This window comes from Herpailurus yagouaroundi, unplaced genomic scaffold, assembly GCF_014898765.1.
Source record: "Herpailurus yagouaroundi ecotype Mexico unplaced genomic scaffold, PumYag 198, whole genome shotgun sequence".
In the NCBI taxonomy this organism is placed as follows: Eukaryota; Metazoa; Chordata; class Mammalia; order Carnivora; family Felidae; genus Herpailurus; species Herpailurus yagouaroundi.
The window spans coordinates 22,743,272-22,759,727 of NW_024412429.1; the positions used below are offsets into that span (position 1 = coordinate 22,743,272).

Genomic DNA, 16,456 nt, shown 5'->3' on the forward strand with positions numbered 1-16,456 from the left:
TTATTTTATTTTATTTTATTTTATTTTATTTTATTTTATTTTATTTTATGCCAGAAATCTTGCAGAATGTATACGGGATTTGTTAATTTGAAATGACCTTATGGGATATGCTTCCATTGGTTTCTAGAAATGTGATGGTGGTTCCCATTTTCATATAAAGCTTATGCTTAATTATTACCAAAAGTAAAAGGAAAGTGAAAGTGAGAATGGTTTGGGAGTATTCTACCTTTGTCCCCACCAGCCTTTGGTCACTGCCAAGCTCTTGGAAATCTGAATTTGAACTACCCAAAGATAAGTTTTCTCTCAGAAAAATGGTCCTATTAATTTGATGATGACTTTTGACATGGCATTCCCCTCTAGGACATATTTCAGTTCCAGAAGTTCATTTTGCTTTGCCAAGCAAAACAGTGTGATACATCCTGCCAATAAGAAGACAGCAAAGGGGAGCCTGGGCAGCGCAGTCGGTTAAGCGTCCGACTTCAGCCAGGTCACGATCTCGCGGTCCGTGAGTTCGAGCCCGGCGTCAGGCTCTGGGCTGATGGCTCGGAGCCTGGAGCCTGTTTCCGATTCTGTGTCTCCCTCTCTCTCTGCCACTCCCCCGTTCATGCTCTGTCTCTCTCTGTCCCAAAAATAAATAAAAAAACGTTGAAAAAAAACTTTAGAAAAAAAAAGAAAAAAAAAGAAGACAGCAAATACTCAATAGTGGAACATAACCCATTTCAAGAGGCCAAGGGACAACTCTGCAAATACATTGCATCCTAGTGGCTCCTTACTGCTCATAACATACTCCAATGATGTGAAGAAATTAATTCCTGTCACAAATTATATACTTTCACTAGTAAGGTTAGGGGTAATAATATGGCTGGAATTTAGAAATGCTTCAGCTACCATATTGATGAAAATGACATAATCGTATATTTCTTCCATCTCACCTATTTTTGAGGAAGGCTTCTCACTATGTTTAATGTACTGCTGGGACCACTTAAAGAATAATAAACTGAAGACATTTTTGAGCAAGAAAGGAGGAAAAGAGCATTTTCACTCTTTAAATGTGCACCTACAACTATGTGGTAGGCAAAGTTGTCTTCTATTGCAAGTACGGTATCATTTTTGCAAGCTGTGTCTGACTATTGACTATAAACACAACGCCTGTTACGTATTAAAACGTGGTACGTATCAGGATATGCAGCGTTAATGCAGACTGTTTTCTCTTTTAAGTGTAAGCTACTGTATGTTTTCAAAGTACCAATGCAGCACTGAATTAACTGCAGGGTGTGAAACCCAAATTACAGGTTTTAAGAAATTATCTCTCATTTTCAATATTTGATGACTTTCAAGGGTGCATTCAATTCCTTTACTGTCTGAAATAGATTTCCACTTACACTTCAGAAGTTTCTAACAGAAATATATTTACTAACGTTAGAGAAAGATAAGTGACTATAATCATTATGCTAATAAAGGAGATGAAAATGAAACCAGAAAGTCTGCTTTTCTGGGTAAATCAGAGAAGATGGATGAGTTTGCTTTTTCTTCCACTTAGAACAGCTATTCAGATACCCAAAATGGTCCTCTGAATATTATAGATTTAGTTTAAATAATTTAAGGAATTAACATAAAGGTAAATCATATCAAACATAAAAAATGCAAGACATTTCACATACACAGGGAATTATCAGGCAGGGCTGCTTTAAATTCACGCTGATCACCAGAGGACTAATTTTGTCAGACCATGGAGAAGCTGATAAAGCCCATGGCGTCTTCTCACAACCTTAATGTTAATGCTCTTTTGCTTGATTTTTCAAAAGACCGAGATGGCCCCTTTGTGTTTTACAGTCTGTCTTGTTCTTTCCTGCCTGGGATCTTCCTGGATATGGGTTTGTTTGCTTCCCTAATCATATCTTGGGGACTCAGGAAAACTCATTTCCTCTATGTCAGCCTAATGTCTCACGTTAAGTAGGGAACAGGCTGGTTTGTGTTACAACAGCCCGATTCGTGCACATATTTATTTTCTTCATAGAATTGCAGCTTATCGGTTGGACGGCAGAAATGCTGGCATTGGGCATAGGGTGGTCCACAACTTTGCATTCTTTTGGGTCTTCCAGACAAGAGACCTCGGATGGGCTGCCAGGTGAATATGCAGTGTTTCCGGCTCCTCAAATTAGCTATTAATATAGAACCTTATTCTGCAAAATACAGGTTAGCTCATAACCCTTCGATTGTTTCCACAGCTTTTTATTTAAAGAATCATTCTCATGACATAATTGGTGGTTCTTAAATATTAGACTAGCGGTGCTAGTATTTTTGGCTTTTTCATTTCTCTCTAACTTGTAAACTTTTCTCTAAATGTGTCAATCGGTATGAAGAAAAAGTATGAGTAGTTCATAAATCTGACCTATCGTACTAGCGAGACAGTATACTGAAGGACCGGAGTGTCATTTTTGAACTGGGTGCATCTCATTGTAGATTATTAAAAAACTGCATCACAGGCACCACGAATGGGGAAAAAATTGTTCCTTTTATCAACCAAATAGAGACCTGCCATGACCTGTATCTTGAGTGCCAAAACAGTGATAAATGCCTTGTATTTAGCATTTTATAGAGGCCTTGTGACTAGAAATTAAGGTAATATTTAAAGATTAGAAAATTAAAATAACATTACATTCCTTGGACTTTTCCCCAAGACACAAAAGTGATCATCTCATAATATTATAAGGAAAGGGAGGACTTGGGCAAGAATCAGCACTAACTTAACGCCCATGGCTGGATCGAAGCACCGTGACCTGGGCAAACCTTTCAGCCAGAAAGAAAAAACACTTGGGCATGCAGAATTTTTTTTTTTCTTCAAAAGCAAAAGTTCATCTTGTACTAGTACTAAAATGACAACAGGGAAGAATCTGGGTTTTTTAGTGCACACAGCTGAGTGCAGCAAGAAGGGCAACTTCTTTTTTTGGTTATAAAATGGTCCCAGCTTTTTGTAACAGGCCAACTGGGGCTAAAAGTTTTTATTTGTAAGCAAAATCATTCAATTTCAAGTGGTTCTGTAAAATACAAATGAACGACAGGATCCAAACTTATCCCCCAGATTAAATGTTTGCTATTTTGGTTGAAATTGCAAATTACAGTCTTCCATATTATGAACCAGAAACATTTCAGAAAATTCTAGCCTGAGTGCTGAGAATAAAATAGTCTACCGTGTCCTGTCTTGTTAGTATATGTCTCATGTGTTTTTAATACAAGGAGCACAAAACAATCATGAAAGAACAATTAAATGCAAGGGGTATTTACATCTGATCATATGTGTTTGGGAGCAGAAGCCATGCTGTGCCTGTGACTCCATGAAAAACGGCAAGATGGCAATTGAGGGTGTCTCAATACTGAGTGTAGACTCCCAGAGAAACCTTCCATGACTTCCAAACTTTAAGCTCACTGATTCTTTTGCACTGAAAGTCAATGCTATATTTACGGATGTAATCTGCAGACTCTTAAAATATAAAATGAGGTCCTCCTCACTCGCCACTTAGCGGAAATTCCCTGTGTTCTTTTAAGCCTTTGGATGAGTATTTTTTTGATCCATGTACTTAATTTTTTTAATAGCAGCAATCCAACTTAATGCAGCCTTGAAAATGAGTAGTCCTTTCCATGCCCACTCAGACATAACTGCTGGCAGAACACTTGCATTTAAGTTTTAACTTTGGATTCAGATTTTTTTTTTTTGAAAAAGGTGTTGTGATTGTCAATATTATCTTCCTTAGATCAAGCATGGTTGCTTTGACTTTGAAGATAATCAAGCTAGGGAAAGACCAAAAGATTTATTTCTAGAGCTTCCTACAGATTTATAGGGTCACATTCATCTGACTTTATTCCCAGTCCTGTTATCCTTGTAGAAGTCTGGTACATTAGATAAGGAGTATAAAAAAATAAAAAGTGTGTATATAGCTGTTACTTGAAACATGCAACAAAATTTGGGCAGGCATGCTTGTTAAGAGTCAATAAACATCTCTTGCATTTAAGAAAAAGATGCATGAAAACACTCAGACTTATTTCTGGCAATTGGATTCACTGGCACAACATAAAATAATGGTACTATACTGCACCAACATAACGGTGAAACGGGAATATTCTTCTAGGATCCGGTCTTTAAGGAATCCACATTGGGTGATTAGATTCCAAAATCCCTTAATAAGTTCTCAGCTACCAAAAGCCTACTTCAAAAATATTTATGCCTTGATTTTTTTTTCTTTTCTTCATTAACATAATGAAATATTTCTCTTCTTTTCTGATTTTCAACCCCTACCCCTTTCCAGTGCCCAGCAATTCCAGTCCCCATATGTCTCTTTAACCCGCAGTCTACAATTTGGCTTTCTGGTAACAGGGACCCAGCGATTGTCTTCTGCTCATCTTCCTTGATTAAAACTCCTGATGGAGAATAACCGGTATAACCATGGTGTTGCTTACCATCAATACACATGCTGGACAGCAGAGTCACTGCACCTGTCCCTTTGCTTGTTGGCCCTATCTGGGCTGTATAGGTGGGGAGCACTTTCCATACACTTCCTTCCCCAATTAAACGGAAACACACACATTCAAATCCCAGTGCAATATCAGGTTTTCAGGAAGAGAGGCTTCCCCCAAAGATGACCAGTCTATGTTTCCAGAGTCTCACACTTCTTTATGGACGGTGAAACCTGACAGAAGAAACAGAAACTCTGTGAGTCTATGGTATAGACCGAATAAGGTACAGCAATGTTTATATTAAAGGGAGCTCTAGACATCTCCCAACTGAATTACTGTTATAAATTACTGGCATAACAGAATAGTGTTACAAATGTTACTGTTACAAATGTTAGGCTGGAAAGCAAAGACAGCCCCTCTATAAAATTTTCTGGTTATATTATCGAGGATACAGAGCAATCAGTATACAAAACATAGCAAATCTTAAGCATCATGCTGTGAGCTGTACTGAGCTGAGTGGGATGTTTCATACAGGATTTGATTACACCTGGTTCATAGTTATAGAAGGAAACCATCAACAAATAGTCACTGTTTCATTATCTTCAGCATCTCATCACCTCCCACTGAAGACACTAAATCTACTTTCTTACCCTGAATTTCCGAATACCTGCCAGGCATTTCCATCTAAATGTTCCACTGAACATATCCACAACTACACAAATGGTCTTTTCTTATAAATCTGCCTTGGCACATTCCATCTTGTTAAACAATCTACCTTTTAAAAGATTTTTAGTCTAAGACCCTCAGATTTGCAACTCATTTCTCTTCTTCACCCTCCACATCCCATCAGTCACCGAGTCTTGCCTCGACTGACGGTCCTTGAGTCCATTAAAGTGTCCCCATCTTTTGCTAGTGCTGTTTTAATGGCATGCTAGCTAGCTAGTTAGCTGGTTTCACATCCTTCCATTTGAGTTCCTGAACCTCCTCGTGTTTTTGGAGCCCTGTGCTTTTGTGCACATGCTATGTTCTCTAATATTGCAATCCTTTCCCTTCGTTTCCCATCTATGTTTTCATATTTAAGATCAGAGTCAAAAGTCATCTTCTCTACAACATTTTATCTGATCTACCTCTTCAGCCCATTTCTGTGGTCCCACACAGAAAGTTTACGCAATTCTATTTAGTATTTCATTTGTCTTGTCTAATCTAATGTTCACTGGTCCTCATAAATGAGTTTTCTAATTCATTTTCCTGTCCCAGGCTCAGAGATGTGGAGATCAAATCTGTGCCCCACATTGTCACTAGCAATATCATCATAAACACGAATCTGATCTTTCCAGTTCTTTGTTAACATCATTGTATTGTTCACCTTCCCCTATGAAATAAAATTTAAATTTCTTACAGTAGTGATTGAGGCCTTTCAGGATGTGGCCCAACCCATGTTTCTAGCTAGATCTCTGTTACTACTTCCAAAATACCCTAACTTCCGGGGACGCCTGGATGGTTCAGTTGGTTGAGCATCTGACTTCGGCTCAGGTCATGATCTCACGGTTCCTGAGTTTGAGCCCCGAATTGGGTTTGCTGCTGTCAGTGCAGAGCCCACTTCAGATCCTCTGTCCTCCTTTCTCTGCCCCTCCCCTGCTCTCTCTCTCTCTCTCAAAAAACAAAACAAAACAAAAACCAACCAACCAACCAAACAAGAAAACTTTAAGCCCCCAAATACTTTCCACTTCTGTGCTCTGCCTTTTGTCCTAACTTCCTTCCCATCTCCAACTCCTGCAATCTCACTCTGTGAGTTCTCCAAACTCCCTTTCCTCCATTTCTCAAGGAAGCATTAATCACCTTTCTCTTCTGTGTTCCCATAACCCTTGGTTTATACCAGTTACTTATCACAGTATACAATCTTTATGTAGGTGTGCCTCCACTAAGATTGTGTGGCATGGAGGAAAGACTTGCTTTTCATCACTTTTAATCATGGAATACGATATCTGGCACACTGGACAACTTAAAATATGTTGTCATGTAAAATCAAAGCATAAAAAAAGTGAAAAATTAAAGCCATAAGAACAGTTGAAGCAAGATTGGCTATAAGTTGATAACTGGAAAAGCTGCATGATGGATGCATGGGGCTTGTTATATTATTTTTGCATGTTCGACTTTCCAAAACTCAAAATAAAAATAAGATATACCAAGCTTTTGTTAGCAAACTTGTTGTGACCAAAGTAGGGATGTATCCACTTTGAGTTCCATTCCTACTGCCAGCCTTGGCCATAACTTTGGGAGGTACGTGAATCTACATTGGTTACAGGGAGACAACGTTCCTGTTTTAGTTACTTGGGTGTTGTTTTTGCCTTCTGGTCATGCAAAATCCTTACCAACTCAGGCCCTTTGCACTAGCTATGCCTTTGAAATCAGCTGGTTCCCTTTGGGGGTGGAATGTTTTTCTCTCCCCCAACAGTGCTGACAGCTTCCTCTTGTCATCTAAATCACACAATAGGTTTTATTCCCTAAGACACCCCTTTCATTGTCATCCTATCTATATACTCGCTCTTGTCCCTTCAATAGCATCCTGTTAGATTCTCTTTTGTTTAAAAATGTTATTTATTTATTTGTTTGTTTGTTTATTTATTTATTTATGAGAGAGAGAGAGTGAGAGAGCAGGGGAGGGGCAGAAAGAGAGGGAGGGAGGGAGGGGGAGAGAGAGACAGAGAGAGAGAGAGAGAGAGAGAGAGAGAGAGAGAGAGAATCCTAAGCAGGCTCTGTTAGGATGCTAACACATCCTACAGAATGCTCCAAGTCACGAACCGTGAGGTAATGACTTGAGCCAAAATCAAGAGTCCAATGTTTTAACCGACTGAGACACCCAGGTGCCCTTACATTTTCTTGATAGTACGTAGCACAAACTGAAATTATCATTTTTATTTATTTGTTTACTTGTAATGGTTTGTCTTCCTCAGTAGAACATAACCATGGGAGAGTGAGGACCTTATTTGACATGTTCTAAATTCCCAGGGTCCAGAACAGAGTCTGACTCACTCTATGTGCTCAATCAATACTTATGGAATGCATAAAAACCTGAATACATCTATATTGGCATTTAGAAAATTATTTGATAAACTTTCTTTAAACAATTCTTGTAAATGAAGAGTCCAATCATGAGGCTCCCCCTTAATTAACTACAATTACATTTATATTAATCTACGATACCCAATATGGTAGGACATTCCATCATGCTTTCTACGAAGAGTCAACCATAACCTGAAGAAAAACACAGAAATTCTACAAAAATATTTCAAAAGAGTAATTGAAAACCTCTTAAACCAGCCTTTTTATATAAAATATAAAAGACAGGTAGATAATAACAGCTGAAAGTACTAATGTTTACTTTGTGCCCAGCGCAAGTCCAAGTGCTATACATGTTATTACCTAGTTTCATCTTCAAAACAATCCTATGAGGTATGTACCTCTGTATCCCCTCAGTACAGATGTGGAAACAGACACAGAGATGCTAAGTCATGTGCCCAAGGCACAGAGCTGGTAAGTGGAGGCTCCAGGCTTCAGACTCTATTATTAACTAACCTACATCAGACTGTGAGAACAAAACATGCCTTCACTCATACTTTCACTCAAAGGGTCTTCTTGGTGCCCTCTGGGTGGAATGTAATGGAAGAGGCAATCAGTTAGATTTCTACATCTGTCCGTTAGTTCTGATCAATTTTGACCAGAGAAAAGTCCTGTTCCCCATCCCAGGCTACACTTTGATTGCCACTGTTCTCTCAAAAACATCTGCCTTTTGCTACAAAGGGAACTCGAGGACAATGGGCTCAGCACAAACTTTTTACAATTACTAGAAAAGTGAGTCCAGTGATGTCCTTGGGGTTGAAATGAGCAGTACTACCTCCCTCCTCACAGGACACACAAGCACTGTCCTTACCACACCAGGGAAGCGGGTGCCCTGGGGGCCATGACAATACAAATAGACTACACCTGCAGGACCTTCACACCTTGAGCCATCAAAGTTCAGCTTTTCTAGGAATTAAAGACAAACTCATTGAAGTGAGCAATTATTTTAGCCCTCTCCTAATTTGCTGGGCTTTGTACAGCAGACATTCCACAATGCTCTAATTTTCACTGGATTCAAAGGACAAGCATGGGGAAACATGACATGATGGGCTAGGTCTTCCCACTGGTAATGCCTGTGGGATGAAGAAGGTGAATTAATAATTGAAATGCACAACAAAGTGAGTAGTCAGTGGAGCAGAAGAGATGTAAAACCTTCTAAAGCCCAGCATTTTCCTAGAAAGCATTCTGCTTTTAATTTCCAGAAATTAGCAGGACACCATAAAGCTTTTTTGTTTTTTCCTGCAGGCACCATTTGCCCATGGGTCCCATTAGAGAATGAACTCCACGTTTGCACTGCATGCAAGGTCACAGGCCATCAGCATGGCTCCCAGGTCCAGCTAAGAGAAGAAGGTGACCAACCAATAAGAGGCAATAATATGCTAACAAAGCCAGGGGTCAGAAATGTACCCTCTCTGGGGGGCCTGGGGGGCTCAGTTGGTTAAGCATCCAACTTCGGTGCAGATTATGGTCTCACAGCCTGTAAATTCAAGCCCAGCATCAGGCTCTGTGCTGACAGCTCAGAGCCTGGAGCCTTCTTTGGATTCTGTGTCTCCCTCTCTCTGTCTGCCCCTCCCCCACTCATTCTCTGTCTCTGTCTCTCTCTCAAAAATAAACAAACATTAAAAAATTGAAAAAAAAAAAAAAAGAATGTACCCTCTCTTCATATGGACTGCCAGATCTGGTAAAAAATAAATAAATAAACAAACAAACAAAACAAAAACTAAAAACAAAACCTCATATATTTTCTTGCACTATCCAATCAGAAAAGGAAATTTATATTCCGGATTTTTTAAATTTATTTTTTTTTTAATGTTTATTTATTTTTGACAGAGAGAGAGACAGAACATGAGCGGGGAGGGGCAGAGAGAGAGACACACACACAGAATCCGAAGCAGGCTCCAGGCTCTGAGCTGTCAGCACAGAGCCCCATGCGGGGCTCGAACTCACAAGCCGTGAGATCATGACCTGAGCCGAAGTCGGTCGCTCAACCGACTGAGCCACCCAGGCGCCCCCTATATTCTGTTTAAAGGCGGCATCTTTTCTTCCAATTCAGCTCCAAAATTCTCTGGTTAGAGGTACTAAAAATGCAAATTGCTCTTACGTTTGTTACAATTCAATGGTTTGCATTCATTTTTGAAATGTGAGAAGTTCAGCTTTACCTCCTGAGAAGTCTGCCTCTCTGACAAGATGACAGTTTGGCTTTAGGCTTCCAACTGATGGAGCAATAAATAGATTTATTGTGATTGTGCCTGAAGTACACTGAAACTCCTGGTCCACTTTTTTTTCTGAGCTCTCCTAGGACTCAAAATTGAAGTTACCTACATTTTTTTTCTTTTCTTTTAAAAAAATTTTTTTAACATTTTTATTTATTTTTGAGACAGAGAGAGACAGAGCATGAACATGGGAGGGGTAGAGAGAGAGGGAGACACAGAATCGGAAGCAGGCTCCAGGCTCTGAGCCATCAGCCCAGAGCCCGACGCGGGGCTCAAACTCATGGACCGCGAGATGGTGACCTGAGCTGAAGTCGGACGCTTAACCGACTGAGCCACCCAGGCGCCCCCATGTTTTTCTTATTAAAACTGGAATACATTTTTCTTATTTTAATACTGTTGAGAGGAAGTGAATGAGAGGGGGTGTTATTTAAAAAAATATTTTTTAATGTTTATTTTTGACAGAGAGAAGGAGAGAGACAGAGCATGAGTGGGGGAAGGGCACAGAGAGAGGGGCACAGAATCCAAAGCAGGCTCCAGGCTCTGAGCTGTCAGCCCAGAGCCCAACCTGGGGCTCGAACCCAACGGACCGTGAGATCATGACCTGAGCTGAAGTCGGATACTCAACCGACTGAGCCACCCAGGTGCCCCTAGAGGGGGAGCTATTTTTAAGTCATGGGATTCAGGTAAAGATCATTCTTTTCCATAAAGGTGATTCCTCCACAAATTAATACATACACACTTACTCACCTTCCTGTAAATTCATTCAGATAATAGAAAATAATAAAATTACTCACAAATGTAATTTGTGTGTGCTTTTCCTATACTTCCGTGTTTGATATATACAGAAATCCTGAATAATGCATTTCTCCTTTATTTAAAAGGGTTTCAAGGTCATGGCACATATGCTTTAAACATGAGCAGGTTCTCCTAAACCACAGCTCTTAGTTCTACCTGAGAAGCCAGATCACATGCTGGATGGGCTTTTATTGTTCCAAATACTGAGCCAATTGCTTCCAAGTCTGGTGGTTAAAGCTGCATTTCTGCAGCTCTTTTTAGGTTCTGTCCAGGTAAATGGAGCACCCACGGAAGAGAACAGCACTGCGAAAGCAGCTTTCTCATTCCTCAGTGGAGGACCCCTTATTTAATTTGATTGTTATTTTCAAGGTTTAGTTTTGAGAGAGAGAGAGAGAGATAACGAGCACACGTGTGAGTGGGGGAGGAGCAGAGTGAGAGGGAGACACAGAATCCGAAGCAGCAACAGGTTCCGATCTGTCTGCACAGAGTCCGATGCAGGGCTCAACCTCACAAACTCACAAACTGTGAGATCATGACCTGAGCTGAAGTCTGAGGCTTAACCAACTGAGCCATCCAGGTGCCCCGCCCCTTATTTAATTTTGATTGGGGTCCCACGTGTAATTCTTGCCATGTCACATTTTGATAAGCGTATCTAAAAGTTGAAAAATCAGTTTACTTTATCTGTAAATCTACATAGGATAGTAATCACTCAAAATGGTATAGAAGGAGATAGTCACTTTAAATATACATGCCCACACCCACAGACATACCTCAACCTAACCACATTAAGAGTGTTTGAAAAGTAGAGAAAAAAAAAAGCCTATAACCCCATTCTGTAATAAACAGTTAAGAGTTTTTGGATGTTATTTCCTATTTTTTTTCTATGCATCTGAATTAAAAAAAAATTTTTTTTTAAGTTTCTTTATTTTGAGGGAGAGAGTAAGCAGGATGGGGCGAGGGGAGAGAGAGAGAGAGAGAGAGAGCGAGAGAGAGAGAGAATCCCAAGCAGGCTCTGCACTATCAGCACAGAGCCTGATGTGGGGCTCAATCCCATGAACCGTGACATCATGACCTGAGCTGAAATCATGAGGCAGACGCTTCACTGCCTAAGCCACCCAGACGCCCCGCTATGCACCTGAATTTTAAATAAAACATACTATTGCTATTCATAGCTTTATCAGTATCCCGATTTTCCACTTAACAATATGCCAATGATCTTGAGACTCACTTTGATGCTAAGACTGTCAATTCAATGATTCTTTGCTTTAATAAAACAAGTAAATAATTTATAAGCTAATAAAATCACATACATGGATTTTACACTTCACACTCTAAAAAATACTCTTACTTACTAAATTCAAAGTTTACTTTTTAAAAGTAATATTCTCCTTTGATTATAAATCTAATCCATGTGGATACAAAAAAATTCTGGAAAAGAGAATACCCAGAAGAAGATTACAATGACTCATAATCTTACCCCTCAGATAGCTGTAACTATTTTAAAATTTAGTTTTCAACGAAAATTTGACCTTTCATACCATTTGCTTTATAATTTAGGGAATCATTTTAAATTTCGGAAATGCCATTTACTAAGGAAAGGGAAGCAGCTTTATTTCGCCATGGTGGTCTTCTTCCAGAATGCAATAATCCTATTAAATAATACGCAGCCCTTCAAGCAGTCTTCTGGGTTTTGAACAGTGACCTGGGCGGGCAGCTGCTGGTGGCAGAAAATAGACGATGTGGCCAGACAAGTAGCAAGTGTTCTAAGAAGCCAGTGTGAGAGCTTGGTTCCTCTCAGGCCACAGGATGAATTGTCTCGGGGATCACTAGTCCTCCCCCTTGTCACATGGCCCCAGAAGGCACTGCAACGCCAGAGAGCCATCCAAAATACACGGGGAGAAATTTGGGGAATTAGATGAAAGAGTGAATCACTGCAATTCTTTACCACTACAGATCCAACATGTCACAGAATATATTCCATGATGGAGGTTTCAGAGGTGTTTTCTGGGTACACCAATAACAGGAATGTCACAACGAATTTAGTGCTAGCACATTATTCAAGGAAAGCTACCATGATGGTATCCTCACTTACAGACAGAGAACTTAGGGAATGGAGCTTTCATTTTTCTTTTAGGTATTTGTTTTTGATAATAAATTCTTGAATTTCAAAAATTCAAAGAGTGAATTTTTCCCATGCCTGCTCCTACCCACCAATCGTCCGCCCCAGAGGCAACCAATGTTATCAGCTTTTTGTGAATCTCTCCAGAGATACAGAAGCAAAGGAAGCTCCCTCTATGGGAATGGATCCTTCCAGTGTTGACTGATACATCACTGTGGGGGAGATTATCTCTGGATAAAAAGGTGCCCGGGCAGAGGGAGCAGGGCTGTCTTTTATTAACCACTCTAAATCCACAGGGAGTTAACAGATTTAGGTTTTGAATGGCAGGCTTACTTGATATAAGGAGATAATGTCTGCCACTAATAAGGAGAGCTAATAAGTGAGCTGCTCTCTATCTAGATTGGATTTAAAGGGCTAGGAAATGATCAGCAGCCCGTATGCTCCCTCCAAGGGTGACTGCTGCTAAGAGTAATACCATCTTCTACATAAGCGATTTTCTAAATGTAAAACATTATCATATTTTGGCATTATTTTGATTAAACTCAGCAGTGTTTACCAAACCTTTTTCCTCTTAAAAGAAATACTGAAAACAATGTGAAAATCATAAGCAAGATTTTTATAAGTCTTAGAGCCAAAATTTTTCTCTATTGGAATGTAACTCTAATGATGTAATACAAATTAATGGAAAAATAGCAGTAGACATTTGCTTTGCTGCCAGGTTTTAAAAGTACTTAAGCAAGGCATATTTATCTTACTGCTATGAATATTTAATTTTTCTTTATCTGGATAGACATTTTAAAGAGCGTTAATCAATATATTTTTTGGAAAACTTTTAAAGCTTACCTTTGTTACGGTAAAAAAAAAAAACCTATAATTTTCTCTTGAAATGCAGCTCATCCCTATTTATATCTATTAATATTTACTTAAACAATAACGATATTGATAGACTTTTATAGTATATAATAAGTACACTCTAAATTTCTGTAGATGAGTAAATACAGCAAAGTAGCCAATGGAATTTTGAAGGTGAAAAAATATGCCATCAGATATAAAAACACATCACAAATCTATTCTAATTAAACAGTGTGACACAGTGCAAAGATAGACAATAACTCACTAGAGCATAATAAAGAATCTGGGGGCATCTGGCTGGCTCAGCCAGGGGAGTATGCAACTTTTGATCTCAGGGCTGTTAGTTCAAGTCCCACATTGGGTGCAGAACCCACTTAAAAAAAAAAAAAAAAGAATCCAGGAACTGATCCATGTGTATATTAAAAGAAGACTTTCACATCAAGGGGGAAATAAATGGGGCAACTGACTACTGATTTAGAACAAAGTAAAGTTAGTTACTCTCTTGAATCATATATCCAAATAAATGCCCAATGGATTAAAGATCTAAGTTAAAAAAAAAAAAAGGCATACATAAGAACTGAAGATAATAGATTTCTAATCTTGGCCTTTCTCCATAAGACACAGAACAATGAAGTAAAAGTAACAATTCAGACATATTTGAATATGCAAAGAGTTAAGTAAAAGACCATTAAAAAAAGTTAAAAAGTTAAGAATAAATTGGGGCAAAGTATAGTAACATATGTAATAAAGAGCTAATATCCACAATATCTAAGTAATATCTAATTACTAATCCATATGAAAGAGACACCCAAAAGAAAACTAGTAAAAGTAAATAAAAAATGTAAATGGTCAATAAAGATATGTAAAGATACCCAACCTTATAGAAATCAATGAAATAAGATATTATTGTTCATTCTTTAGACTATAGACCCCTCACCACCACCCCTGTCCTGCCCCACCAGTGCTGATGAAGGTGATGCACCAGGTATGCTCATAAACTGCAGGTTACAGAATAGCATCTTCCAAAATGTAAAAAATATATCGCCAGTGACCTGGCAAATCCACTCACGGGACTATTACAGAAATACTGGCATCTATGTGTCAGGATATATTTACAACGAAAGTCAAGGCAGCATTGCTTTTCTAATGAAACACTACAAATTCCATAACATCCATCAATAGAATAATTGTTCAATAACTTATGGTATATTATCTACAAAAGGCCATAAAGTCATTCAAGTGAATGAGGTACACACTAATATGGAAAGATTTTCTAGATCCTGTTTTGTGTGTGACTCAGAAGGGATACATAAAGGCATATGTGTATGTGCACATAAATCATAAATATCCATACGTGTTTGCAAATGCACAGAAAAGTGACCAGATGGATCTACCTACACCAAACTTTTCCTGGTGATTACCTACGAGAATGGGAAAGAAGCTGGGGAAGGATGGAGCGAAGGGAGTTTTCCTTTTTCATGGATGGATTTTTGAATTGTTTGAACGCTTAATTAGAATATATTGGTCCATGACAAATACATATGCAAAAAATAAATGACCTTTACTCTCTTTGCAGCCTCCTTTTTAAAAACTCGTTCATAGCATACAATAGAAGAGAAAGGACCTCCTTCAGTACAAATTTTTATTTTTTATAAACAGAACTTCCAAAGAAATGCATTTTTAAAATTTGGTTATTTTCCTTTGTAGTTTATTCTTCATATAATGTCATCAAATAAAAATGAGGTAATCAGGATTTCTATGATTTCTAGGAAAAACACACAGAAGGAAAGCTATCCTGAATGATAAAGAATAGGTTGAGTGTAGTCACTATATCTCGGGGGTCAGGACTCAAAAGCACAAGTACATGTGCATGCTGTCCTTCCAGTTACCCGGAGGTCCCAGCCAACTAGATGTCACCATAAATATTCAGCCACCTTATTATGATCAACTTTACTGGAGAAGTATGGCCACAGGTGTCAAATATCAGCATGAACTTTCCCTGACCTCAGAGTGGAAGGGAGAAAAGGAGGGGACAAATAGGTCTGTCTGGCTTGATACGGGCGTGTGACTGGCCCAAGAGTAGATCAGGCAGGATAGGATGCAGCCCTCAGATAGAGACAAATCCTACACATTCAGATGGCTAAAAGCCCCGAATGCATTTACAAATAAACATGATATGGGAGGAACCAAAACAAATAAACCTCCCCTAGGAGAAAGGGGGAATTTCTTCTGCACACCAGACATTATCACAGAAGCAATAGCTTTGGAGCAAGGAGGCCCCCATCAACTTTAGGGAAGGGATTTGCTATTAAATTATGAAGTTGTGCCATGACTTCCTTTATCGTAGGACATGCTCAGCATGGAACAGCACCACCGACAGGAGCCACTGCAGACAGAGCAGCACCATAATATATGGCTGTCCTGCAGAAGCTGTTCTAGCCTAGGGAACCAGTATTAGCTTTCCAGAAAGACCTACTGTGGTCTTCTTCGTGTAATTATCTGTCTTGGTATGTTTTTTAATAATTCAATTTTATTTTAATGTTTTTATTTATTTTTAAGAGAGGGAGAGAGACAGAGTGTGAGTGGAAGAGGGGCAGAGAGAGAGGGAGACACAGAATCTGAAGCAGCCAGGGGATGCTCAAACCCACGAACCATGAAATCATAACCTGAGCCAAAGTCAGACACTTAACCAACTGAGCCACCCAGGTGCCCCAACAATTCAATTAAAAAAAATTTTTTTTTTAATCTTTATTTATTTTGAGAGAGAGACAGAGTGTGAGCAGAGGAGGAGCTGAGGGGAGGGAGACACAATCAGAAACAGGCTCCAGGCCCTGAGCTGTCAGCACAGAGCCTGACGCGGGACTCGAACCCACGAACCATGAGATCATGACCTGAGCTGAAGTCG

At 39.2% G+C, this 16,456-nt stretch overlaps 1 protein-coding gene across 4 annotated transcripts in view; it reads right to left on the reverse strand.

The window, feature by feature from the left end:
- Positions 1-2,471: 2,471 nt before the first annotated feature.
- PHACTR2 (phosphatase and actin regulator 2) overlaps positions 2,472-16,456 on the reverse strand; it is a 194,521-nt gene continuing 180,536 nt past the window's right edge. For all 4 annotated transcript variants that reach the window (XM_040448987.1, XM_040448983.1, XM_040448982.1 and 1 more), the window contains one exon: positions 2,472-4,685. In XM_040448987.1, the coding sequence (XP_040304921.1) occupies positions 4,670-4,685 (16 nt within the window). In that variant the 3' untranslated portion in view covers positions 2,472-4,669. The remainder of the gene's footprint in view (positions 4,686-16,456) is intronic.